The sequence below is a fragment of the Gobius niger genome (genome assembly GCF_951799975.1).
Source record: "Gobius niger genome assembly, chromosome: 13".
Taxonomy (NCBI): Eukaryota; Metazoa; Chordata; class Actinopteri; order Gobiiformes; family Gobiidae; genus Gobius; species Gobius niger.
Window position 1 is genome coordinate 17,191,251 of NC_136864.1, and position 27,216 is coordinate 17,218,466.

Below are 27,216 nucleotides of genomic sequence, written 5' to 3' on the forward strand. Positions count from 1 at the left end.
TGAATGTGTTATTTCTTGAGTTTGCTTTGTTTTGCTGGGTTTCTATCCATAGTTGTGTGTATTTAAATGACACTACTATGTAATACAATTCAAAAGTAGTGCAACTTTAATGACCAATGAATACAACACAGTGGTATAATAGGATTTTTTTTTCTTTATTGATGGTCAATACAGAGACACAGAAAATAACAACCGATGCAATTCCCCCATTTAACATTATATGCTCTAAATGCCATTTTTAACTACAGTTGGAACCATTTCACTATTGGTCTTCAGCTGTCTTTTATAACACTTATTTTAAATTAGTCTGACTACAATACGCTTTGGCAATACATAATTTATATTTATGCCATTTAAGGCAGCCTAAATTAGAGACCATTTAGTGAATAGAGACAGAACAATTAAAGCGCAAAGGTCCTTGATGAGGTCTTTATGATCCACATGTCTCTTATATCATTACCTATATACATTAGAACACAGTTTAGGCTCACATACACAATAACAGACAGACAGAGAAGCACTTGAAAACTTACAATGCTGCCTATGGCTTTAAGGCAGACACTGACTGACTGCTTTCACTGTGATAAAAAAAAAAAAAAAAGATAAAGTAATTGACTGATTATGGTGTGCATGGAGTTGCAAACCTGAGAGAAGGCTTAATGGGACATTTTAATAAAACATTGTTCTCTACATATCAGTCAGCATCTGAATCAAAGCTTAAGGTTATAAAGGGTCAGATTTGGACCACAGATACAGCACAGGTGGACACGGAGTTTTGGTTATATGTATTATTACTGATGCTGTTTCCATGTACATAATACTATAGGTGCTCCCCAGCCTTGCTATGTGTATGGCTGCTACTAAAACACAGGAACAACTCACAAAAGTCCAACATATATATATTTTTTTTACCTCGAAGGTCTTATCGATAACAGCGTCGACCATGAAAACAGTCACAACTGAAACGGCAACGAACGTGCAAACGGACAGCACATGCACCCAGGTCTTGCACACTCACACTCACTCATACATTGTAGTTGGCATAGATATAATACAGGAGATACCACATTCTGACAACCTGCATTTACACAGCTGCCATATTGAGGAAAACATCAACTATGTTTCTGGGGGAATTGTTTTTTTGTTGCTTTTTTTTTACTGCTAATTAAGATACTATTTCAGGAAAAAAAATTATTATGGCACAAGACTAATAAAATTCATTGAGCAGTAATTCGAACATAGTTGAATGTTCTAACCAGCATCCCACATAATAAAAAGAAAAAAGATATGAGCTCTGATTAATTCCAAATTGAGTAGTTTATTTGGGTTGGACCTCAGCGGACTTTCCATGTAAAACCACCTTCTTAGTGGTCACTGGGATTTATTCAGTAAACTAGTATGGGCCTAAGACAAGGTAAAACTTGGAACTGGCTGGCTTGTCACATAAGGGTGGCATACACAGACATTCACAGACATCTATCTCTGTTACATCCATTCATTATGGCCATCAATTCATCCACACACTTGTGTCTTTGGAGGAAGCTGGGAAAAACCTATGGTAATGCACTGGAGGACTGCTCCTCTGTGTGTTGGTGGGTCCAGAACCTTGTCTTCTAGAGGGAAGAAAGGTGTGTTACCCAAATACTGCTGTTCCTACATGATTTCTTATAATGACTCTCCCTAATATGGATGCAACGTCTTTGAACACTTATCAAGCTGAACTAGTGAATGTAGCATCTGACTGTCTTATATCTACGGAAGTGGTCACATACACATATACTGTATATACACTCACATACTAAGTTACAACTTGTGTTCCTAGGAGAACATTAGACGGATCATCAACACTTATGGGTGATATACAATAAATTAATACAATACTAAATCAATTCCAGCTTATATATAGGCAAATGCATCCCTCCCCTTTATACATACACACAAACACATACACACTCTACATACACACACTTCCATGCAATAAAAGCAGCGTATGTGCCATGCTGCATTTGGAATGAGGGGGGCAGTGCGACTGCTGAGCATATTTTTGTGGAGGAGCAGCAAGTGGAGTGGAGGTGACGGTCTTGGTAAAGGGGCAAGGGCTGGAGGAGGATCCGGGGTCTGATACTGGGTCAGCTAAGCAAACCTGGACCACAGGTGAGCAACAAGCGCAACAAACATATACACCACAAGACAAGTACCATACTGTACATAGATATATGGACATCGTCACCTGGCAGGAAACTGAGGGTCTGTGGGGTAAAGACTTGAGTGTCTGCACTAAGGAAAGACACGGACAGCAGAGCCATGGCTAAGATAGAGGGGTACAGATAGGATGAGCACAAGATAAGGAATAGGCCATCCCTTCAGGAGTTTAAGAAGGAGGAACTTGTCTTGTCGGAGATGGAGGGGGCCGCCGACTGGAAAAGAGAATAAATACAGATAAAATTGTCACAGAGGGAAGAGAAAGATTAGACAAGAAAACTATATAAACAGAGAAGTAGTGTTTTTATAAAAAGAAAAAAAAGAAAAAAGTACTGCGCGTAAGATTAAGATATTGAAGAAATTGATGAAGTCTTTTTTTTTATTTTTCATTTAAAGAGGAAATTACTTTCGGAATCTCTCATTCAGGGCAGTCCTGGAATCAGTGGGGTGCCTAATGTACATGTTTTAGTGTTAGGGGAACTGGAGCACAAGGCACATTATTGTTTACATATAAGATTATAGATGAAAAGAATTATGGTAGGTTATATTGATATCTATACAGATAAAATATACATCATAAAACTAAATTTCATGTTTGGATTTAAACCCTCCTACACCACAAAATCTACTCACCTAGGGATGCTAGGGGGTGCCCTGTTGGGGCGGCTGGGTGCTTGAGGACTTTCAGCACTATTATTGAATGGTCCGAGAGGTCCAGGGCGGTTTGGTGGAGGGGGAGCCCCTCGAGGAGCGGGACGCTGGCCTGAGGACATCCTTCGGGGGGCAGTAGGACTGGGAGGAGGAGACCTGGGAAAAGATACAAATCAGCCTCGGTTTTCCACAAGGTTTTATTCGCACACCGCTTGCCAACAGTTAGAAAAGCACCTGCGATTGCCACCCATCCATGAGGTGTCCACAGGCGGTGGCATCGGCGTGGTGAATGTGGTGGTGGAGATGTCGCCAATAATGGCCAGAGCCTCCTTCAGGGCCTGGTGGGTCCGCAGCACCTCGTCCCTCCTCTGAGCCTGCTCCTGAGACTCATCCATGAGAGTATTCTGGTCACCAGCCGAATACAGCTGCGCCAAGAGCTCTGCGTTTATGAAGTCTTTCACCTGTTACAGCAGCGGTTTGTAGCTTAAGTTAAACAAATGCATCAATTACAGTATATTCATTACATTTCATCAAATGAGTTTACATTATTGATCATGAGATGCATGATAGCCTTTGGCATCAGGTCACGGATGCATTTGTTTACAATCGCCATGTAGGAGTCCACAAGGTTGCGAATGGTTTCCACTTTACGCTCTAGTTGAGGGTCCATGGAGAAATTATCTGAGGTGCTGGTGGAGCTCTCACTCTCAACCTGGAAAAACAGAAGAAAAGGCCCGATTTGAGAGGTTTTGCATAGAAGACTTCAATGTCAATACTTTAACATCGCATGTGTCCAACTGCAGGTGAGAGAAACAAACAATCAGTGTACTAACAGTGACAGTCTTCTCAGGATAGACGCCAGCACGTAGGAGTGAGGACTTCCAGCTGTCAACATCATCTTGAGAATCACAGGCCAACTCCAAAGTGCGATTGTCTTTGTAGACATTCCTAAAAACACAGAAAAAGACATCATCGCATTATGTGTCCAATTAAGAATACCTTTCCCCTGAATACTGATGAAGTCCAATGCACGATGCATTCATATAAAATGACAACAAACTCTGACCTTGACTCAGTGTTAAAGATGCAGAATATGTGTTTGCTGGACATGAAGCTCTTCTCCACATCTCGGACCTTGAGGTTGTCCAGGGGCAGCATGTACTTCTTCTCTTTCTCCTGAGAAAAACAGAAACAAAGGATGTATGACCACAATGACTCAAAGGGCGGGATACAACTGGATTGTCCTGCTCAAGCACATTTTTGTATTTTTGTGGCACTGATAAAGGTGAAGTCAAAGTTAGAACTGAGGGGTGACATGGAGGGAGGTGGAATGGGGGAGAAAGAGCGTGTGTGTGTGGGGGGGGGGGGGGGCAATGGGAGGAGAAGAATGAGAAACAGAGAGGGTGAACACATGTGGAAGTCATTAAAGAGCGGGTCAAGACACAAGTCCTTCTTCACGGTGTGTTTTGCAGGAGAGTGCTGGTAGCTCGGGGTTGAGGAAACGCTTCGGATGTTATGGAAATAGAGAAGATGTGAACAAACGCTTCACGACAAAAAAAGTTGACATTGAATCACGCTATAAGGCTCAAAGATGCATCTACAGGACTAACGTTTTTGTCCTATGTCTAACCTTCATCACTACGTCTGTCTTTTATATCCCTCCCCCTCAATATTTTTTTTAAAATATTTTTTCTTTCCATTCCAGAGGGGCCCACTTCCTGCCTAATTTTTTGAAGAAGGAGAGAGAGAGCGGGAGAGAGAGAGATTAAATGACAGCCTGGCGTTAAAACTCAACATCTGGTAGTGCTTAGCTGCACACAGAGAACCAAGGAAAGGAGGGAGACCTAAGGATGGCGGAAAAAAGACTAACACCAAAGCGGATTTCCATACGCTTTACAAATGAAAGCGAGTAAATGTTTGTTTGAATTTGGTAGAAGATCGACAAAGGTAAAGATTAAGGTTCATGAGGAAGAGGGGAAAGTCTGCAAATCTGTCTGAGTTGTATTTCCCCAAGGGGTCACTCCATCCCATATATGGTCAGGCATGGTCCCCTCCCTCTTCCTCCTGTTCCCTCGTTTTTTTGTAATATCCCCTCCCTGAACGTGCAGCCCAGTCTCTCCCAGTCAGTCGTATGAGAGAATATGCCACGTCAAGGCTGGATACTGCTGATGGCCGGCGTGATCAACCGGACGGCGGGGGGACCACCACTGTCCAAACTTCCACCAAAACAAACAAACAAGAGGTCCTCGCTCCTTGTCCTGCAGAGCAAATGAAGGCGTAAAGTATTTTTAAAGGCGCTGCAATGAAGGGAATCCTGGCGAAGCGGAGCGGGCACAAGGCGAGCGCGCGCATCTGGATTGGCAGCAGACAGCACAAGGCCTGGCTCTAAACTCCGGCTCCGTCCACCCAGTGTTCAGACTACCTGTTCATTATCATACTGGTGTACAGTAGTCTGCACATTGGTTAGACTGGGCATGGATCCTCTTCTGTCAGTCTGTCTTTATGTGTGCCCTGTCTCTATCGTCGTTGCTTTTGTCACTCCATGTCCAAAAATGTGTTTGCCATTGTATCTAATACATCTAATCTAATCTGTCCTCCTTCACCTCTGCTAATTTAACATCTTAGGGCAGATGCTCATTTGTACATTGTGCAGTCTAATCTTCACTACTTCCTCTTCACCCATTATTAGAATAAACATAGGCGTTGATTCTCACCACTAACCGTGCACTGGACAAATGGCTGTGAATACACTTCATTAAAAGAATGCTACATTCCATTTTTAGAAAACATTTAACATTGAAATACACAGGCAGTAATCCTGGTGCCCTGGTGAAGCTGTGGTCCACTGCAGTGGGAGGAGCCACAGTGGCTGCAAAGCATCAAGCACACACTGAACGAAGCAGGGCCAATCAATCAAGTGGAGTTTGAAAATACAGTCAGACGCCTCCGAAGAAGTATGTCAGTGGGTGGCCAAAGGGATTTCATAAAAAGGACACTGACATACGGGAGACGGTATACAGTGGATAGAAATGCAGCTGTGACAATAAAAAGCCTTTGTTCTTTGGGGGATTTTTATGAAGTGTTGTGGTGGAAGTTTAAAATTGGCAAAAAATAGTTTGGGCTTTGCGTGTTTACACATGGAACAAAACATACTTTACAGAATAGTCATTAATAATGAACATATGCAGCTATTTGGGCTCTTGTCAAAAACAATGCAGTGATCTTGATATTTAATAGAGTGGGCTCCCTTGTACTAAAATATTGGACGCCAATGTTTGGATTATAAACTTGTGATTTTGCTGCCAAGAATGTGAGCAGTTCCAAACTTACTGCCAGCTCCACTCAGAGGAGGAACATGTATGTGTGTGTGCGTGTGGACTTTGCATGTGACTATAGAAAGTTCGGTTGAAATATATAATAAGCCACGGCAGTCTATAATTTGCTCCATCACCACACTTACGTATCAAATGGCAGCGTGTGGACCCAGTGCTGTGCAGCCCATGTGTGCTGTCTGAGTGCCTCTGAGCGTCTATGGGGAACATTTGGTTAAGATTGGGACAGCTCCAAATGCACAATGAGAAAACAAAGGCCCAAAGTCTCAGTTGAAAGAAAAGGGAGCAGAATAAACAATCATATGACTGTAAAGATGAATGGAACGAAAGGGAAAAGGAGAAATGTGCAAAGCAGATTTCTACGCTGGTTTGACCTCTAAACCTATACATTAATCACTAAATGCATGTGGCCTGGCAAGTATTAACAGACACAAACAGCTCTGTTGCTATAAACATTAACCCACTAACCCTGAGGTTGCTGGTTTGATCTTACTACCACCAGTCAATATGAGAGCATGTGATTGGTTATTGTCGGCCATAGAATGACAAAGGATGACTGAGTAATTAATCACAAATGCACCATATTGTGAACCTTTGAGTGTTAGCCTTATCTAAGTCAATGAATGGTTATTTGTTTTGTTAGCATGTATGTTTGGTCATAAAGTTGCAGTGTGTCTGCCTATCTACACTTGCTGTGCAGAATATCCTCCAGCCTGTACAGCAGGCACAGACAGGCAGATATCAGTCTGACAATACAAGCGCCGCTGAGACAGAGAAAGTGCTACTGCCCTCAGATCTACTGTTGATTTCTGCATTGGATGTGTACAAATTAAATTGAATAGATCATCATGAATGTATGACCCTGAATTGTTTTGGACATTTCTTTCTCACCTCATCATCTTTGAACCAGGACAGGCTCTCAGCGGTCAGCACGAACCAGTACTCTTTGGCTCCCCCCTTCATGATGCTGATGTTGTTGATGGTCAGCCAGCCTTTGCGGATGACCTAAGAGCAAAGGTCAAAAGTTAAAAACCTAAATATGATCAAAAATAAGAGAACTTTTTTTTTTTTTTTTTCAATGATACATGTGTGAGGTTAGACGTGTTCAAGTGTCTTCAGATGATCAGTGCAGTGTCAGTGTCCCAGGCTGGCGTTAACATGTTAAGTGAACGTTGTGTTAAGGGCGACCGCGTGTGTTAGCCTGTGGGCAAAGTGCCAAGTGATCATTATTGAGTTAGATTGTTGTCAGTCTTTCACCACCTAGGACTCACAAAAAAACCCAATCAATAGGGCAAGACACTACATGCATATGCAAAACAAATGCTAGAATGCACAGCATGTGTACAAAACTTAAGTGTCTGAATCATTGGAGGCCAATTTATAAATGTTTTTTTGCATATTATCAATAATCAATCTCACAACAGTATTTTATTATCTTGTCTCAAATATGATCAAGTGTGGGAACCTCGCCTAGTGTCTGGCCCTAAAGCATTTAACATTTTTGTGAGCACATTATTGACTACCCTTTAGTCAAAGGTGGGGGTGGGAGTTAGGAGCAAAGGACCAGAGAATAAGTTCTTACAATCAGACCTGAAGCGGGAGGAGAGGACGCCTGAAAATAGGAAGGAACCATAAGACTCCCTGTGGTGCTAAAGACACAAGGCAATCTGTGCCCCTGTCCAGCACTGCCTGGTATACACAAGCATATTAAGAGCGGGAATCCAAGATAATACCACACCAGAATGCAGGAAGAAGAAAAAGTAGTGGTAGTAGTAGTAGGTAGTGCAACAGAGCACCACACAATGGAAAATGTTACTGCATCCATTAATAATAGCAAACCAGAACCCATAACGAGCCATACTCACCACCAGACAACCATTAGGGGGCAGTAGAGAACCTCACTAAGGAATGGGGATGAAATGTGGCACCTTAATGACACAGGAGGGTTCAAACACATAGGGAAATGTCTCAAAACAACAGTGATGATGGTGGCACTGAAGATTTATATTCACAAACTTAAAATAAAACAATGAGTAAAATATGAGCAAAAATATTCTTAACAATAAGACATGTAGAGGGTTGAACACAGGTGTTTTTCGATGTATTTCACAGTTTGAGAAATTATGTGTAAAGTGAAAGATAAGCCCAATCAGGTTTGTCATGTTTTAAACTTGTATTTATAATCACTGTAATCAGCTCATTATTTAGCTATAATGTTGTTGATAAATGAGCTGTAGAGACAAAAAAAGAAACATGGATGACAGATAAAGAAAAACAACAAACAGAGGGCAAACTGAACAGCGATAATAGGAGAGCTGGGGATGCTGGTGCTGGTAATGCAACGGCTCTTTGACCTCTTGCTTTGTCTCTATTTGTTTGCGACATCAAAATTTGACAGGGCTCACCTGATTTCCTGCTGCACTCTGGCTCTTGTTGGTCTGACTGCTTCTCTGCTGTGCACTGCAACACAAACGCACAAATCCGTGAGCACAGAGGAGCAATATTACTTGATCGGTTACTGAGAGGAATCTTTACTTAGCAAATCCAATGAAGTCCTCATGGTTGGTGTTGATGTACGAAAGCTGAATGTCGATCATCAATAACACCTGTGAGCAAATAAGACGCGGCATTTTCAGTCATTAGTTCAAATCCAATTTGAATACACTTCGTAACATGTACCTGGTCCTTAGCACGACTCTCTCTGTCTCTGATATGGGCTGTCACAATTCTCTCTGTCTCTTCTCGAAGCATGGGGAAGCATTCCAGCTGCAAACAAATAAAAATGCCTGTCTGTCTTCTGGTTCTTTACTTTGCCCATAGATCAATCACATTTTTTTTCAGTGGAAATTGCTGGTCTGTAGTGAGAGTAAATACTACACTGACAGAAAAGACAAAGGGAGAGGGGGATATTGAACATCCAATTACACAAAGGAGATCATTATTTTTACTCAAACTTGGCTGTAAATACTGTTTAAGTGGCGCTAGCCCGCAGTTAGCTTTGCTCGTTAGCCTGTTAGTTTCTTCATCATGATTCTCTTAGTGTGTATTGCACCTCCGACCCGTAGGCAGCAAAGTTGCAAGCGTGGTTTTCTGGCCAGAGACACCAGGGGGAGATGAAAGACCCGCCAATCATCCCATTAACATTTGCATTACCCTCAGAGGGACTACGGAAAGGATTTACTAAGGTAAACAAGTTAGTTAGTACTGCTTTAAACAGTGTACTTTGAACCAAAATTACCCATTACAGCTTTCTAAAATCTAGCAGTACTTTTCAACACACATGATGCTATTAAACCAAAAAATGGCTGGCAAATATAACATTAAAAATGACCAGTGCAAGCAAGAGGAAATGGCAGGACTCCCATCACAGTCCAAAGTGGCACAGACCTTATTGGAGCACTGGCGCACAGTGTTGATGAGCTCCTGGATGACCATGTCCACACACTTCACACACGGCTCCTTCAGCTTTATGACCTGCTTCTTCACTATGGCCTCAAAAGCCATGTCGGGGGTAAACAGGCCGGTCCTAAAGACAGCCAGGAAAATAATATTACATTCAATACACAGTTTGTCTTGTCTATTTTGTGATCAGTTGAAAAAAAATTTGGTTTTGGGTTGCTTAATATTTTGTGGATGTGACATTACTTAACACATTTGTTTTCTTCCTACAAACCCACCCTGTGTTATCAATGCAACATTCAAGCCTTTGGATACTTTGGCAACACACAATGCACAATAAAGTTTTCTATAGAGCAAATTTAGTGCCAGAAGATATATTGCACGTTAACCTACCTAATACCGTGGATGTTCTTTATGGCATAGCTAATTTCACGACGCATCTCCTTCTCGTCACACTCCATCTAAAGAGCAGATCCAAATGGGTTGATCGTTATCTTATTAATTGTAAGATAATCATAAAAAAAAACTGAATGGCATAGAGAATGGCATATGCAGTTTAATAGTTATTATGAGCACCTTGACCAGTTCAAAAGGGAAGCGCTCGTGGAAGATGCGGTTGATTTTGGCTCCTCCGGACAGCTCTACCGTATCCACCTGGTCACCCGAACCCTCAATCCTCTTCTCAAAGTCTACAGAGAACTGCTGCACCATCCTAACGGTCACAAGAATGATGTATTATCACGCTAAATGGAACATGTTTGAAAATCCTTTAATAGGTTCACGATCTATAATATGATGGGTGCTATCATTATTTTTTAAAGAAATAGAAGCACAAACAAAAAAATCTACACAGGTTGAACCTCATCATTTTTATTCTAAGATCTTTATGACAACACTCCAGTGAGATTATATGATGGCTACCAATTTAAACTAATGGTCGTGTTCCTTAGACATGTATTTGTCCCTCACAAATACTGCACTGGGCATAGATTACATTGCCACACGAGGCATTATGTCATTCACATATCAATATGCTTTAGCCAGTGTCTCATACAAGCCTTAAGTGGCTTTGTTGGCTTTTTCCATTCTTAGGATTAATTACACCTACTCCTGTGGAAGTATAGCTAGACTTGAATGACCAATTCTACCTCAATGTGTTGCATTATAATGAATAAACTTCCCCTAGAATAGACAAGAGTCACCTGGCCTTTTCAAAACTGTAGGATTCTTTAGAAGAGTGTTCTTCTTGTGCACCAATGATGGAGAAGACATGAAACATAGAGTTAGATTTTGTTTCAAGTCGACAGGCACTGTAATTACTAAGCTAATAACCAGAACGTTAGCAATATGAAAGTAAAAGGGTCAAATTCTACCATACATTTCTGCCCTGCCCTCCACCTTCAAAATAAAGCACTAGCCTCCATAGAATGTCACATTGAACGCAACCAATTGAAGAGAAGACAATTGCATCGTGGGAAAAGTGGCCATGGTATACTGACTGCAACAGCTGCTTGGTTTTGCGGGATGGGTCATCGGGTCGGTATCCCCGGTATTCCTCTGCCTCTTTATCCAGAGCCAACAGCTGGGACTGGAGTTTACTGCGGAACGCCGGCAGTGTGTCCCGGATGTGGTTGGTCAGTTGCTATGGAGACGGACATAAACCCAAATGAAAATCTTAACACTTAAAACGATAAGCTGCAAAAACAAACTATAATAGATTTAAAATAATAAGTTATTTGGGGCTGCACTTTTTGGTTTTGCAGTGTGTTATCACTGTACAATGAAAAAAAAAAAAAGTCTGGGCCACCTTTTTATCAATTATGCAAAGTGCTTGGCCGAAAACATGCGCTGTAAATTTGTCATCACCTCGTTGAGAACTCTTTGCAGCCGTGGAGTACCCATTTTCTCCGCCATATGCCTGTAAGCCGGGTGGGACAAGAAGAATTTTCTCTCAGCCTCCATAGCAGCCTTGATGTCTTTCCTCCCATCTATGTCTTTCTGGCTACGGTTCACTACACCAATATAACCTACAGAAAAGCACGGTGACAATAGACATTAAGAAATGCACCACAAACAGGGAAAAAAAAAGTCATGCAAAATGGAGGAGACAGACCTCGTCGCAGTGGCAGCAGCTTGTTCTCCAGAACGTCTCGCGCGTCTGTTCCTTCGTCCATCAAATCGAGTTTAGTGATCACTCCAATAGTTCTCAAACCTGGACAGAACAAAGGAGAAGTTGTCTAGTTGGGCTTATGAATGGGTAGCCTAAATATTGTTGGTGCTGTAAATCATTGGTTCCCAACCTTTTTTGTCTTGCGAACCCCTTTAGTTGTTCATTTATACTCTGTGTACCCCCTACCTCGAGGATCCAACCAATTCAACTAAGAATATCCAGTATTTAATAGTGTGTTGTGTTCAAAATCAAACCTTTTACTGAAAAACATAATTAAAACTAACTTTCACTTGAAATCAATATTGAAATTTTACTCAGTTTCACTTTTTTTTTTTAATCTCAAATTATTCCAATCCCCCCTGCTGAGCACTTGTCCTAAACACTGCTCTAAATCATAAGATATTTGGCATTTACAGAACAGAGCTTGACAAAAAAATGGTTTGACTAAAGCTTCCATGTAGCGCATCGTTTCTGGTAAGGCTGAACATTTTAATTGTGGTTTATCCCATTAAATTTAAACTAAAATAGTTGCAATTGCGTCAAAATATACAAATACTTGAAAAGAACCAAAACAATGCTTTTTTGTGTTACAATGCATTTTGTTTCACGCTGTTTTTGCAAAAACATGTGTGCATCTCCATTTTGATTTTGCATGGACTTCTTGACTTAATATTGACATAACAATAATCATGATATACAGTGCAAAAGTCTGTTATTATTCATTTGTTTTCGACTAAATGATTTCTGATATAATGTTCATGATTGTCCAACTTGGACCTATTAAGCACAATAGTGCACTCACCATCATGTTTTACATATTTACTTTACATTTCCAAATCAATGCCATTAGGCTCCTCTGATTCTTGGCATGAATAAATATATGATTAACATGTTTGTCGAATGTAGCCTCGAATGCAAGAGTTCTGAGCCGGGACACTTTGTCCAACCCCCACCCACTGTCTCCTCTCTCTCATTCTGCTAATTCACCTTCCTCCGCGTCCTTTTCCTCGTCTGAAGGTTAAAGTCTCTGGATGTAAAACTCCATCTGATTCAATTGTCCTTTTTAACCTTTACGTAGCACTCACTGAAAGATTCATTCCAACATGGCTTCCTTCCTTTACAGTCACTTATAGCTTGATTTGTGTGTTTTTTAGACTCTCCTTTGCTCCTAGTCCCCCCCCCCCTTACTGCTATTAATACTCTGACACTTGATCAACCTTTGTAAGAAATTATTTTTCCACATTTGAAAAGGTCAGAGCACAAGGTCAATATCCAAGTATTATAGGCCAATGCAAATGTTTTTGTTGTTGTGGTGAGCTAATAATAAATGTCATTAGGTGCACCACGTTTGTGTAGATACATGTCAAACTTTGAATTTTTTTTTGAAACAGGTTCTTACAAACGCTTGAAGGAGCGCATAGTTAGCACAATTTTTAGGCAAGTGAGTATTTGTGATCATATTATAATTTTTGTTCCCATTTAACAACTGCAAACTGAGGACATTTGAAAGCCTGCTCGATTGAAGCACCTTAGGTAATGAACATCTGTGAGAAGGAGATGTGACGAAGAAGGTCTATGCTCCTTTTCAGGTGTGCAAATTATTTCGCAGCTTCTTTTTGCAAGTCAAAGTGGTCAAGCAGTTATCTAATAGACTCAAAAAAGGACTAAAACATGTAAAAAGCTTTCCAGAAGTCTGCAACATTCTTGTAAGTACAAAGTGACTGCTCCCCACCATTGCCAAGATATGAAGGGCTGAAACCCATCCACCAATAAACGATACTGTAAGATAAACTAAACGAATATGACTGTGTAATACCAAAGCACAGTTCTTACCCTGTGGATCCACCTCCTTGGATAGTTTGAGGGCATCCGAGTTGGCCAGGTCAGTGTTGGCAGGGGTCACGGCTAAAATAAGGCAGCTCTCTCTGGAGATGAACTGCATGATCATGTCCCGGATCTGCTGCTCGATGTCGACTGGCTGGTCTCCTACTGGGACCTTAGTGATCCCCGGCAGATCGATAAGAGTCAGGTTCAGCACTGCAGAGACAAGAAGGGAAGACCTATGTACTGTCCAAAAAACAATCCAAAAAACTATTTCTGTTTTCTACGTTTAGTTGGAAAACAGTATGTGGATATTTTTTGATTTTCATTCAGGAAAAGTGAATATTTGGCAACATGTGGAACAAGTAACCTGTAATGAATGCAAAGAATAAAAACAACAATAAAGTTTAGGTTTTTATTCTTTTATTTCCACTGTAACACGGCCTGCATTGTAGTATTCTTTAAATAATGAATGATTGCATAATGTTAGTTTCTATTTATAATTCAAGCAAATTTTGTTCCTATGGTTACTTGAGTCAATAAATACATACAAATTCTCATACTCAAGTCCTAATTTAGTAATAAGAGCAGTACCGTGAGGAGAGTAGACCCGTAGGTTGATAGGGACTGGGGAGATGCCTTTGTTGGCTCCTGTGACACGGTCTGTTTCGGCCTCGATTTCTTGGCGAACCTCATCGAAATCTGTGAACTTTTTCCCTTTGCAGTGTAGAAACTCGGCCCATTCTGAAAAGAGCAGTTTAGAAGGAACACAGATTAGCAGTGCTTCTGACTGTCTACGAGAGGAAGAATCCAGTCAAAAGATAATTAAAATGTGGGGGTTTGGTTTTTGCATGTGAATCTGAATGCGTGTGTGTGGGTGTGAATTTGGCAGCACCCACCTGCAGTGGAGCTGATAAGCTGCAGCACCAGGGGCCTGCGGGTGACAATGCCAGATCCACGGGGCAAGAAGTCCCTGAAGACAAAATCAAATTTGACTCATATCTGTGAGAACAGACAGCAGTTTTCAAGACTCGTGCCATTAGTGTGAATTTCCATTCCTTTACTGCATAACAAATCAAGTTGAGGAGCAAAACAATGACAAAAAGATCATCTTGAGTCTTGGCGTACATTGCTCGCGGACATTGCTTTAATCCCTCGTTTTGTTTTGTTAGACACAGTCCTGAGATAACCCTGGTTTGTCTAAGGTCTGGGTTAGTCCTGGATCAGATCAAGCTTTGTTCATGTTATGTTCTGATGAGTTTATGTTTTGTTTTTAGGTTGTCTTCATCTACCATGGATCGCATCACAAGAAAGCTACTGAAGCTAACAAGACATCAGCCTCCAGAACCCCCACTCTGGAGGAAGGGTGTCTGAAATAGACCTGCACTTGTCCATTCAGCACATGTGCAGAGGCAATCCTGGACAGAGGACCATTAGTCAGCATGGCCAATCACAAAGACAGCCGCAACAAAACTCAATCAATGTCATCCATCTAACAGTACTGAGACACAAGAGCTCCCTTTGCTTGACGTCATGCAATATCGTATGATAAGAATGGAATCACAAGAATAACACATTAAACAAATGATGTAAAAATGTAACTATATCCACTATATCCACATGCACAACCAAATGCTGTACAAAGATGATAGACTGGTATGGCCATGGTATCGTTTCCTGTTTATTCTAAGCTATATTTTTAAAGCACAAAAAGATCATGTATTTCTCATCTTAGCAGTAGGGGAAACCGGAGTATCTGGAGGGGAAACCTGCACAGACACGAGGAGATCATGTAAACTCTACTCAGAACTCCAGGTGGGAATCAAACCTGGGACCTTCTAGCCGCGAAGCATAAGCGCTAACCGTTGTGCTACCGTGCCGCCCATAGCAGAGTTGATTTCTATAATTGCATTTTTCAGATTCACACAGCAAAATCAGGACCAGAAAATCATTCCAGAACAGCTCTACATCAGCCAACACCAACCATTGCCAACACTTAACCTACAGCTGAACTAAAAACAAAGGCCAACACTGGAGCAGAACAATCAGTCTGGGCTATGTTCAGGATGCCGGATGGTGTATGAGGTTATTCTCGGACTGTGCTGGGCTGCAGGTCTCTGTGTGTACTGCAGGTGCAACCTACAAACCAGCAGACACCTGCAGTAAACAGTGCATTGTGCTGGTTACACTAAAGCTCGTGAAAGATGCTTTGAACTCTGTGCAGAGAGCTTGGCCTCATAGGCCTCTTATGTCATCGTCAAGGAGAAGGGATTATCCTATTTCTGGTGGTCATTTTACCTGCCCACAAAGTTCTCCAGCACGGAGCTTTTCCCTGCGCTCTGGCCGCCCACCACAGCAATCTGCGGCAGGTCCAGGTTGCAGGCCTGTCCGATGGCGCTGAAGGCATCCTGCAGTTTGTTGACCAGCGGGATCAGATCCTCCATGCCACGGTTTCCCATGGTGCCTTTAGTAGCCGGGCCCGGGTATCAGCGAATGAAGACACAGCAGAGACGAGGAGGAGGAGGAGGAGGAAGAGGAGGGGGGTACAGGGAATGTGGCGCTGCTATATTAGTCCAGGATACCGCGGTGCTTGTTGATGTAGTGAAGTCATCTAGCCGCGCACTGCCCCGGGCCAAAGCGAGCCTCGGACGAACTGTTGGAACAGAAGAAAGCAGACAGGCGAGAGGTGAAGAGCGGCCGAGATGAGATCGGACAGGACAGACAATTGCGCAGTTGCTACCACCAACACCAGCACCGGGCCCCCCTCTCTCTCTCTCACGCACACAAACACAAACCCTTCCAATGCACAGCAAGTGTCAAGGGCATTTGATGTGGACAGCTTCACTATGAAGCCACTGTGAATAATAATGGCAGATAATGCATGCGAAAGAACGGCACATACACGTAGCATATCGATGGAAACAATGCGCTGTACACCCGTGGCAGAGCAGGTGGTCGCGGGGCTGTGCTGTGCTATGTTTCATTGGATTGTGTTACCTCGCCTCAGGAGATCCTCGTTGTTTGCAATGTCCCTTCGTCCTGGTGCTGTCCAGTGCTGAAACGACGTCAAGCACCAAAGACTAGTGGCACAGACGATCCTACAGGGGTGACACCAGCGCCTAGAACTCCCCTATGCCAAAGTTAGCCTCGCGTATGCAATTAACAAATCGCAGTCGGTTGAATGTCACAGGGCTATTCGCGACACAAATTTGCGTTTGACAGATTAATCATTTTTTTCCTCCCTCTCTCCTTTCCGCGGTGTAATTGCGAGGCTGCACCTCCCCTACGTCTGCGTAAAGACAGCCCGCAGAGCCAATGGCAATGAGACAGATAAAGTGGAGTCAGAAAGGCGTGCGCGGTGATTGGGCGAGAGGCGCAGGTTCGGTGTAGCTGAGCCCGCCCCTGTTTACATCCGTACCATTTCTGCCGTTTGTGAGTCATGCGGCACGGCTGCGCATCGCTGCAACACAAGACGTGGACATATTCCCCGCAGTAGCAGCCCTGTACCAAACATAAATCCGTCATTTCACCAACGCCGCGGGCACTGACAGTCCTTTGATATGTTTACAATGAAACCAGCGGACGTCTTTGTCACATGAGTCAGAAAGAATGCGCCCAAATGTGTGCGTGGTGTGCCGTGGCACTGATTAATCCACATTTCTGGTGCTGGATTCGGCTCGCGTGTGTCCTACCATGATCCTGGATTTTCAATTTCAGAGCCTAAAGTGATGGGCATAGGGGATTGAACCAAATAGCCTATATTTTAGTGGCGCAATTAATGTTACAAAGAGGAACATGAATAAATGATAAGAAACAAATAATAATAATAAGTCTACCGGCGAGCAACACTTGTTTCCCAGTAACAGAAGACAGGTTGCGTTATGCATCTTAAAATATGCTCTTGGTGTAGAGGCAATGCCTTTGATGAGCCGTCAGGTATGGGATAGACAGAGACATAACAGTATCCGCTTAGTGCGCCTCCACCCGCTTGACTGACTGTAATATGGAATCGATTAAGTTTGGAGTTGGACCTGTTTATCATGGCCAAGCTGGCAGGCAGGCCAGGGTGTAGTGCTCTGAACAGACGGCAGATGGCGCTGCAGGCCGAGTAGGCTACTACAGTTTGCCCGAGGAGACTCTCTCCGTAATAATAACACGAGAATAAATGCACTAATGAAATGCCGATTATGTAAGGAGGTTTTAAAAGCTGCGGCGGATGCGCTTTGTATTGGTGGCCTTTTAAAACATCATGAACATGATGTAGTATGGTTGTTTGAGAGTATGAAACCTGCTGAAGAGCAGCGCGTCTCACTCTGCGGTGGAGCAGAAGTGCAGGGCCGTGATCTTTGACTCCGACCGGGCGACCAAGGGTGTACAGTGACAGGTAAATCACTCCAACATATCTCTCTGTTTCTAAAACGCGTCACTCAGCCCTGGCATCATCCTCATGTTTTAAAGCAGGGGGAATTGTTTTTCTGTCACAATAAGTCCTGATGTTTTTCTCCTTGACTTCTTGCCCAAGCACAAAATAAACGGACTAATGCATGTCTTATGCGTGTGTTTTTATTATTATTATTATTAATAATAATATTAATATTATTAGTATTAGTATTATTAGTATTAAATTACATTTTCATTTTCATTGAATTACATTAAAAATGTAAACAGAAATGCAATATGTGAGGGGGGAAAAAACAACTGAAAGTCACAATAGACAATATATAACTGTCAAAAGACGAGCCTGGCCCCAGCTCAAAATTCATACCTTTAAACAACATGGAATAACATTATTTGAGCAAGAAGAGGAATTTACTGAAACAGTTGAACACATACATTATGACTGAAGGTATTTCATGCACCTATATTTATAAAAAGCAAAATATTGCCAGAAAGTCCTTTGTTTTTATGAATACACTGGCTCTATGTGACTGACACCAGTCTGTGACTGCACTCAGGTGGAATGTGTTTGTGTCATAGGAAAAAAAATGTAAATTGGCTGAAAATTCCCCAATGTTAGCAGGAGTTTGTGCGATGTACCCTCGCTGTGGAAGTACTGTAAATAACCTGTCCCATACTGTCTTTGTAAACAATTTTTAAACATGTAAACAATTTCTACACCTAGACAATTAGTACAGTTGTCTTATATATATTGGATCTGTTGCTCTCATATTACACAATAACACAGTGTTTTCAGAAACTTGTCATTCTTGGAGAGATCTATCACACAGTTTCTAGAAACCATTCATTCAAGTCACAAAATATTAGATAAACTGCAGCAGTCTTACAAACAAAACATTGTGTGTGTGTGTGCGTGCGTACGTGCGTGCGTGCGTGCGTGTGTGTGTGTGTGTGTGTGTGTGTGTGCGTGCACGCGTGCGTGTGTAAATGACACAATCACAATATATACCTACCTATTTATCTACCTCCAAGGCATTATTAACAAGAGACAATATTTCATGAGAACACTATGTGCAGCTTAGTATTGTGAAAAGTCCTTATCTAAAATATCTTGCAGTCTGCTGCCCGACCTCCATCCGGCTTGCAGCCTGAGTGGGTACAACAATTCTCTGTTCTGCCAGTTTGAAAAGTAAATGCTGTGATGTTGCAGACTTTTTCTATTGTCGTTAACATATGTTAAGCATTCAAATAGGGCTGAATCTCAGCAGATGACTTTGGTAAACGGTGTGGGTCTGCAGAACAGTTTAGGTGCTCAGAGGAGTTGAAACGTTTATGGAGAGATATTGCAAAAACACACCTACAGTGAAAGCACTCCCTCAACTTCAGTAGAAGCAAGTAAAACAACGGTCTGTATAACATATGAAAAAGATTTGCCATTTTTATGCTCATTGTTACAAGGTTATACCATTGTGGGCATAGAAAAGAACGTGGTGATGTATCCCTTCAGTCACAACAGAGGTCTCATGACAACTCAAGTGTGTCCCACATTATGAAGGCCAGTTTTCAAAAGAAAGTGTAAACTTTCATCATTTAATGGCCAAACGCCATTCTTCAAATGTCCTGTAACAGGTTCCTTCTGCCTTTATTTGGTTGTGTCCTGTTTTGTTTCAAATTTCTTTAGCTTATGTAAAACATCTGCATGGCAGTAATGACAGTGATACTTTTCTCTCCAGACTGACGACCTGTGGCGTCCCAGACATTCCTGTCCCAGAACATCCCTGTCCCTGTGATGAGGGGGGTAAGGTGCAGCCCTCAGGTCTGTATTACTCCTAATAAGTTGCTCAACGGCCCACAACAACCTGGGGCCATTCCATAAAGTAGCTTAGTCTACAGATAATGACATGACAGTAACTGAGAGTTAAAGGAGAAGTAAACAGCGCCACAGCTGACAGACATATTAGGAGGTGCTTTTCATGCAAAACAACATACAAAAATGCACCGACTGCTGAGATGTAATGACAAAATGTCTATAGGAATTCACAGGAGGATTTTTACTGTTTTGATACATAACCTCCTGACAACACAAACACATGGACGCTTGTACCACACCACACCCCTGGTAATTTACTCCCACCTCTCTCCTGCCCCCCTCCCACCTACAGGACACTTCACTGTATAAATAACCAAGTCCCAAGACTGTTAAGAAGGAAACAACATGCAAATCACCAAAATGTGGACCCAGGTGTTTTATGTGTGCGGCTTTACTTTATTTAGCATGAGTCTTGCAGAAAATCCAGCGTCTTCCACTCAAAGTCAGGACCACATGGGACATTGCCAGTACATCTTCACGGTGTCCAGTCTGGATGGGTCCAGCAGCTGCACAGGTGCTGCAACAGAGAGAGATGGGCTCCTGTCCCGACTCACCCTATTGGAAGCGCTGGTGAGCAGACTTGTGGGGGGCACAGATGGTGACACAGAGGGGGGTCTACAGGAGGCTTATGCCCAGATAACAGGGGAGCGGGACCAGCTTCAACAGGACAAGGACCGGCTGGCCAAGCAGATCCAGGAGCTTCAAAGAAGACTGTCCAAGACCAGCCTGGAGGTGGAGAGTCTCAGGCTGAAACCATGCCAGCACACTCGTGGGAATCAACAGGACAACAGGCACAGCCCTCGCACCGGTATGAGCTGCTGTATAGCATATCAGTTATAAGTAAAGACATCGTGATAAAAGCTTTACTATTGATGCTGAATCTTACAACGTTCTGACAAGGTGATTTTATGTAAATGATTTAGACATGAACACAACATATTCAAATCAAATGAAGTCCAATGTTTGGCAATACAAAAACTTGAGGCTTACTTAAGTAGGTTAGAGAAGTCTCCAGGGGGTAATGTGTCAAGTTCCAGGTTCACCGCCCGTTGAGTATAGGAATTTACAACACTTTCGCAGCTATGTGCCTATATGCATGCTTGTTTACACCAGTGCGAGCTTGACCACGGTCTGTTTTCCTATTCCAGGCTCTGAAAATAGTTTTAGCATCAATGCATACCAGGAGATGAAGGCAGAGGTGACAGAGGTTCCAGCATCTTATCTCCTGCTGGAGAGAAACCAAACATCCAAAGGTAAACATTAAAAAAGCCTACGAGCACATGTTTTATTCAAGCATACAATCAACAAGGTCACTGTTGGTGTATAGTCCAGGAGGTCCAAGTTGGAGCTAAGCAAGAGAATTGTGAAAAGGGACTTGCCTTGAACTGGACCTAGACTTCAGAATTTTCACATACAAACATTTTAGGGTTTACAGGGTCCGGTCAATATTAAGTAAAATAAAAATGAGGGCTGCACAACATATTGGCAAATTATTGTCTTTGCAATATTAGGTGAGGCCATATCTAAATTATATCACAAAATAATTGCTAACTCATCCCAAAACAAAAAGGCAACTATTTAGGTCCAGATGTAGTATTGCTTTAGGTCTTCATTTGACACAATTTGATGAAAACAAATTTGATCACAGGTTTATGTTTCAGTATATTACCACACTATCATATTCATATACAATTATATTGGGTATTGCAATGTTTTCCTTTCCATATCATGTAGCGCCAAATTTAAATACTAGTATTTCAGACTTAATGTATGAACTTTGACTCTGTGTTGTTCAGGTTGTGGAGAACTCATCATGGTTGGAGAGCCATTGTCACACAAAAAGGCTGAAAGTATCACCGGGAAGTACGGGGTGTGGCTCCAAGACCCTGACCCCCAGGGAACTCTGTACACCAACAACACAGTGTGGCGCATTGATGCTGTGGGCAGAGATGTCCGTCAGTTATTTGCATACGAAGACATGAATCAGTTCTCACGTGGATTCCCAATGAAGGTCCTGCTGCTGCCCGAGCCTGTGGAAAGCACTGGGGCCACTGTGTACCGCGGATCTCTTTACTACCAGCGCAGACAGAGCAGGTCAATCATCCGCTACGATTTGACATCAGAGTCTGTGGTGAACCGACAGGATTTGCCCCACGCCAGCTTCCACGGTCAGTACCCGTACTCCTGGGGCGGCTACACGGACATAGACCTGGCAGTGGATGAGCAGGGACTCTGGGCGATCTACAGCACAGATAAGGCAAAGGGCGCCATCGTGATTTCGAAGCTGGATCCGGAGAGTCTGGAGGTGAAGCAAAGCTGGGAGACCAACATCAGGAAGAACACTGTAGCCAACGCATTCATGATCTGTGGGCGTTTGTACACTGTGGCCAGCTATACAGCACCGGACACCACCATTAATTACATGTTTGACACAGCCACCGACACAGGGAAGGCTATTGCTGTTCCATTCAAGAACAAATACAGATACAACAGTATGGTGGACTATAACCATGCCTTGGGGAAGCTGTTTGCATGGGACAACTTCAACATGGTGTCCTATGATCTCACACTGGGGAGATCAGGCCAGAGCTCCAGATAGGTGTTAAAAATAGCAAAGACTTGGACTTCAGTAGATTGGGTCTGCATGGATGATCCTCACTTCCTATATAGATTTTCTAAATAAAAGAATTAGGATAAGCAAAGCGGTATATTGTTTTAATAACATTCAGACAAAATTTTAAATATATTTTCATAGTGCTCGCTAAACTCACTGTATTTTTTTTTTTTTTTTCATTCTTTATCACCACTGTTATGCAAAATACTTTTGCAAATTCTAATATGTAAATATTTGTAATGAAATATATATTGTTGCATGACCGGCGCACTGATATACACTTCAACAATTTGTTCTAACAATCGCACATTTCAGACATTAAATATAAAAAATGTAACATGACTGTCATGAAACTGTGCCACATTCATACGATATGGTCGCAGGCATGAAATTGTATATGGCCAAAATGAAGGGGGATTATTTCTAATGACAGTGAGCGGCACAGGTGATGGAAACTTGTGAGTGGACATAAATACACAGCGCTGAATGCTGATTTACATGCTGTTTAGTCTCCAGTAGCCATGCACTGAGATGGACAATCAAGAGGTTTCAGGAACTTTGCACATAGACATCCATTGTTCTAATAATATTTAAACTTTGTATGAATAAAATAAAATATTTTCAAAATTCTCACCACAATTTTGAAATTTGAGTTCAGTCACAGTTATACAATCACAACTCGTGAATTATAGTTTTCAAATGATCAATCGAAAATTATCAGCTTTTAAAAATTTGAATATATGGTTTATGACAAATGTGACTTGTGCTGAACCAAAAGGACCGGTGCTTTTAGTTTCAGGATCCAGGTTTATTCTGAGTAGTCTTTTTAAGAATACATTCGTTGTCCGACATTATGATCAAGAGGACAAGGCTGCTTGAATATGCCTACTGGACCAGCCTCAGCGCAGACTGTGTCTTCTTGACCTCTTTCACATTGCACTGTTCTATGTAATAAAACCGTCAAGCACACACACCAAAACCCCCCCAAAAAAACGTTCAAATTGGATAGATAACTGCTCCGTCCATGAACAGTTCTGGATTACAGTTCAGTTGAGTTGTTTGTGTGATTTTCTATCTCAATGGTTCATGCGCTTTTGGAATCATCACACCACTTGACAATAAAAGGGCTTTTTAAGGTTTTCCTTCAGTCACTTGGTAAATCTACAAGGTCCAGTCTGCAGTCCACAGTTGGCTGTAGGCCTTGAAGACGCTCTCCCTCACTTTGAGCAGCAGGAGGTCTTGCAGGCAGTCCCAAGACACCCACAGCCGCTCCACCAGTCCGTACTGGCAGTAGCCCATGGCCAGGCCAAAGCCTACATCTGTCACGTAGTGTCTGGCCAGCAGCAGTCGGGACAGACTGACCAAAGAGGCCCATCCCAGGACTAGCACCCGCATCGAGTCGGTGTCCACCAGCTGAGCCATCAGAAAGCGAGCGCACAGGGCAGCCCGCGTGGCATGGCCAGATGGGAATGAATACTTCTCCACAAAAAAGGCAGACAATATATCAGATCTGTTTTGGACAGGCATCCGCCTCCTGAACAACTTCTTCAGAAGTCCCACCATCATCAGGTCTAGAAGCAAAGCTGCAAACAGAGAGCAATGTAGTGAGCCAACTGCAAGGCAAATCATAATAATATTGCACTGATACAGTAATAATAAAAGCAATAAATCACAGATTTTTATTATTTATTATAACTTCATAGCCTATCACTGAACATCTACAGCCGTATTAGTCCTGATTGGTGAGTGTCAGTCAGCACTGATAATCTGTGGTACAGAAAAAGCACTGTTGTCACGTGCATGTCTATCAGATCCCTCAGCTGTGGCCTGACAGTGGAAAACTTTCCATGGCTGATCTTTTTCAGTCAGGAGGACATACAAACAGAGTATAAGTCACCAACAGTGATAAAGGTTTGTGATGGGCAATCTTCATAATCAATGCTCTTTAAAGCATACCAGCATCTGTTCAGATGTATGTGTGCTGGAAAGAAGACTTGTTATTTTCTGTAAAGTCTGAATAAAAGTTCTAAAGTTGAAAGTAGTATGGTTTATGGCTACATAAATGTTTTACAAAACAAAACCAAATTGTCAAAAAAGTCTTCTTCAATAGTTTAAATTTAAATGTAAAGTTGTGTAAAGTGCCTGATTGTTTAGCAAAACAAGTATGTGCAATCATGCAAAAGTGACTAAGCGCACCCAGGGTCAGGTTAAGCATGATCTCCTGCTCCTCCACGGTCTCCCCACGGAGCAGCGTGTACACGGCGCCGAAGAGCCACGGAGCGACGTGACCCGAGAACTCCACGAGCCGCACCAGGGGTCGTATGCTCCCCCACGCTGCATCCTCACAGGAGCACACGCCGAGACGCTTGGAAAGCCACAGATCTATGGCCAACAAGAAGCGCAGAGCGATCGAAAAAATGGGCTGGTTAAGACTGACAGAGAAGCCCTCAGCCGGAGCTCCAGGTGAGAAGCAGCTGGAGCTTCTGCGCCTGTGGCTCTCCGCTGGTGTCCGTGCGCCACACACTCCGCGGCAACTATTCCGTCTGGACATTTTATGAAGGCAAGTCCTCTGACCGCTGACAATAACACTTTAATCCTGGCGACGCAAAATCTGAACACAAAAAGTTGAGCACTGACTGCTCATGTCACGTGGCTAATAATAAACGACTTATATGCATATCCCACTGATCCAAAATAAACTACGTTACGTCGGTATCTATTTCATGTAAACTGTGAATGAATATATAAATCTATTCTGTAATTCCATAGAAATGAAATCGAGCGCCTCTATCAAAGATGGACAGCATTGTGCTGGCTCCACAGTTCAGCTCTGCGTACAGGTCATCAGCGTCGTTTCCGCCTACTGTGTGTCTACCGGAGCGGGGGTGAGCACACTTGTGTTTATTGAACATGCATTGAACATGCCCGGACTGCTGCTCGGAGACGTGTTTCCTAATTTTGAAGCGGAGACCACAGTTGGGAGGATCAAACTGCACGAATTTTATGGAGATTCGTAAGTGATACACCACATAATTGTTATCTATTTATTTTATTTTTTGAGTTATTTTTACTGCCTTGGCTTTTATGTTATCGGCTGGCCATATAAAGTACAGGCCTATATTGTATTTATTTGAGAACACCATATCAGATGAATAACTAGTTAGCCTTGAAAAGCATGACTGGACCTGAGCACTTTTACAAAGCTTTCATTATAATGAAAAAGACAACTCATCACTTTACACCACTTTGCAAGTCACTTCCTGTCCTACTTTGTATTCACTGTGGTGACCAAGACCAAAGTGAAGAATTTGATTGATCACTTGTGCTCCAATGTCTCCACAGGTGGGGCATCCTGTTCACCCATCCCAGAGACTACACTCCAGTGTGCACCACGGAGCTGGGCAGGGTGGCTCGACTGAGCAATGAGTTCACCAAAAGGAATGTCAAGATCATTGCCCTCTCAATCGACACTGTGGAGGATCATCATGGCTGGGCCAAGGTGCTCAATGCTACAGAAAATGAAACTGTTTGTGGTTGGCTCTTGCAGATGTGATAGCCCTTTCATGTATTGGATGCAATCACATAAAGGATTGACTTTGTATTCTTTCATGCTTACTCCTTTTTACTGCACAGGACATTCTGGCTTACAATTGTGAAGAGTCATCTTGCAGCTCATTGCCCTTTCCCATCATCGCGGACAGTAAACGTGAGCTGGCAGTGGCTCTAGGCATGCTGGACCCAGATGAAAAAGACAAAGATGGCATACCCCTGACTGCACGCTGCGTAAGGGCCTTTACTCGCCCTGCAAAACACAGAAGAGCTCAACTATGATTAATTTGCTTTTGTGCATATGTATATTATAGGTTTTTGTCATCAGCCCTGACAAAAAACTCAAACTGTCCATTCTCTACCCTGCTACAACTGGACGCAACTTTGATGAGATTTTAAGAGTGGTCGACTCCCTGCAGCTCACAGCTGGCAGACAGGTGGCTACACCCGCTGACTGGCAGGTAATGCCCTTATACCAACATACTTTACAGTAAATATATATATTTAAAAAACAGTTTGTTTTTTTTCCAATTAATGATTAACTACAAAAATAACACTGAACATCACAATCTAATTACACTCATGGACTTATCCACATATTTTAAATGGCATTTATTCCCTTCAGCCAGGAGACTGTGTCATGGTGCCTCCAGCTCTATCAGAGCAAGAGGCAGCCTCCATGTTTTCTACTGGGGTCTACACTAAAGAGCTGCCATCAGGAAGGAAGTACCTGCGCTACACGCCACAACCACACAAATCATGAGCACAGACCAATTCAGCTCCATTTAGATAGTAATTAATAGAGATTAGGGCAGTAGTTACTCATAAAATAAACATGATGACTCTCTTTTGGAAATTACATCAGATGTCATTATTTTACCCAAATAACTAACCTGTAATTACTTACTAACGTAAACATGTTTACTTTTACTTGCGTTATTGATGTGTGGAGGAAGATATAGCGTACTTACAGTACTTCAATTATTAAGCATTTTTATTATCTTAGGGGCAAATGATTGTCCATGGTACAAGTCTAATTTCCACTTAGATTACTAGAGTTATTATCCTTAATGAAGGATTTATATGAAGCAAGAGCCCGGTGTATTGTTTCTTTACTAACTAACCAAGTGCTTGACAATCACCAATACTAACTTCCTGGGTGAGACTTCTTTTAAAAGGCCAATAAATGTGCTTTACTGAACAAAGAGTG

The 27,216-nt window shown here is 42.4% G+C and overlaps 4 protein-coding genes across 4 annotated transcripts; 2 read left to right on the forward strand and 2 right to left on the reverse strand.

Moving 5' to 3' along the window:
- Nucleotides 1-586: 586 nt before the first annotated feature.
- On the reverse strand, nt 587-16,874 carry dnm3b (dynamin 3b). The gene is made up of 21 exons (XM_079568950.1): nt 16,573-16,874; nt 15,874-16,228; nt 14,475-14,548; nt 14,170-14,319; nt 13,588-13,791; nt 11,698-11,796; nt 11,451-11,611; nt 11,084-11,226; nt 10,161-10,296; nt 9,978-10,045; nt 9,573-9,711; nt 8,865-8,951; nt 8,721-8,791; nt 8,591-8,645; nt 7,077-7,190; nt 3,920-4,029; nt 3,687-3,801; nt 3,398-3,565; nt 3,088-3,314; nt 2,836-3,009; nt 587-2,417 (listed from the first exon to the last, which is right to left on the reverse strand). Exons 2-21 carry the CDS (start codon nt 16,032-16,034, stop codon nt 2,372-2,374), a joined length of 2,502 nt encoding a protein of 833 aa, XP_079425076.1. The 5' UTR covers nt 16,035-16,228; nt 16,573-16,874; the 3' UTR covers nt 587-2,371.
- A 3,329-nt stretch (nt 16,875-20,203) lies between these two features.
- Nucleotides 20,204-22,450, forward strand: LOC306972642 (myocilin-like; the record flags this gene model as incomplete). Its single annotated transcript, XM_079569311.1, has 3 exons — nt 20,204-20,651; nt 20,992-21,096; nt 21,640-22,450. 3 exons carry the CDS (start codon nt 20,204-20,206, stop codon nt 22,440-22,442), a joined length of 1,356 nt encoding a protein of 451 aa, XP_079425437.1. The 3' UTR covers nt 22,443-22,450.
- Nucleotides 22,451-23,618: 1,168 nt separating this feature from the next.
- Nucleotides 23,619-25,008, reverse strand: LOC306972893 (polyisoprenoid diphosphate/phosphate phosphohydrolase PLPP6-like; the record flags this gene model as incomplete). Its single annotated transcript, XM_079569600.1, has 2 exons — nt 23,619-24,040; nt 24,654-25,008. The coding sequence occupies 2 exons, from the start codon at nt 25,006-25,008 to the stop codon at nt 23,619-23,621; spliced, it is 777 nt and encodes a 258-aa protein (XP_079425726.1).
- A 367-nt stretch (nt 25,009-25,375) lies between these two features.
- LOC306972316 (peroxiredoxin-6-like) lies at nt 25,376-26,934 on the forward strand. The gene is made up of 5 exons (XM_079568896.1): nt 25,376-25,470; nt 25,800-25,956; nt 26,091-26,240; nt 26,321-26,467; nt 26,632-26,934. The coding sequence occupies exons 1-5, from the start codon at nt 25,379-25,381 to the stop codon at nt 26,767-26,769; spliced, it is 684 nt and encodes a 227-aa protein (XP_079425022.1). The 5' UTR covers nt 25,376-25,378; the 3' UTR covers nt 26,770-26,934.
- Nucleotides 26,935-27,216: the final 282 nt, after the last annotated feature.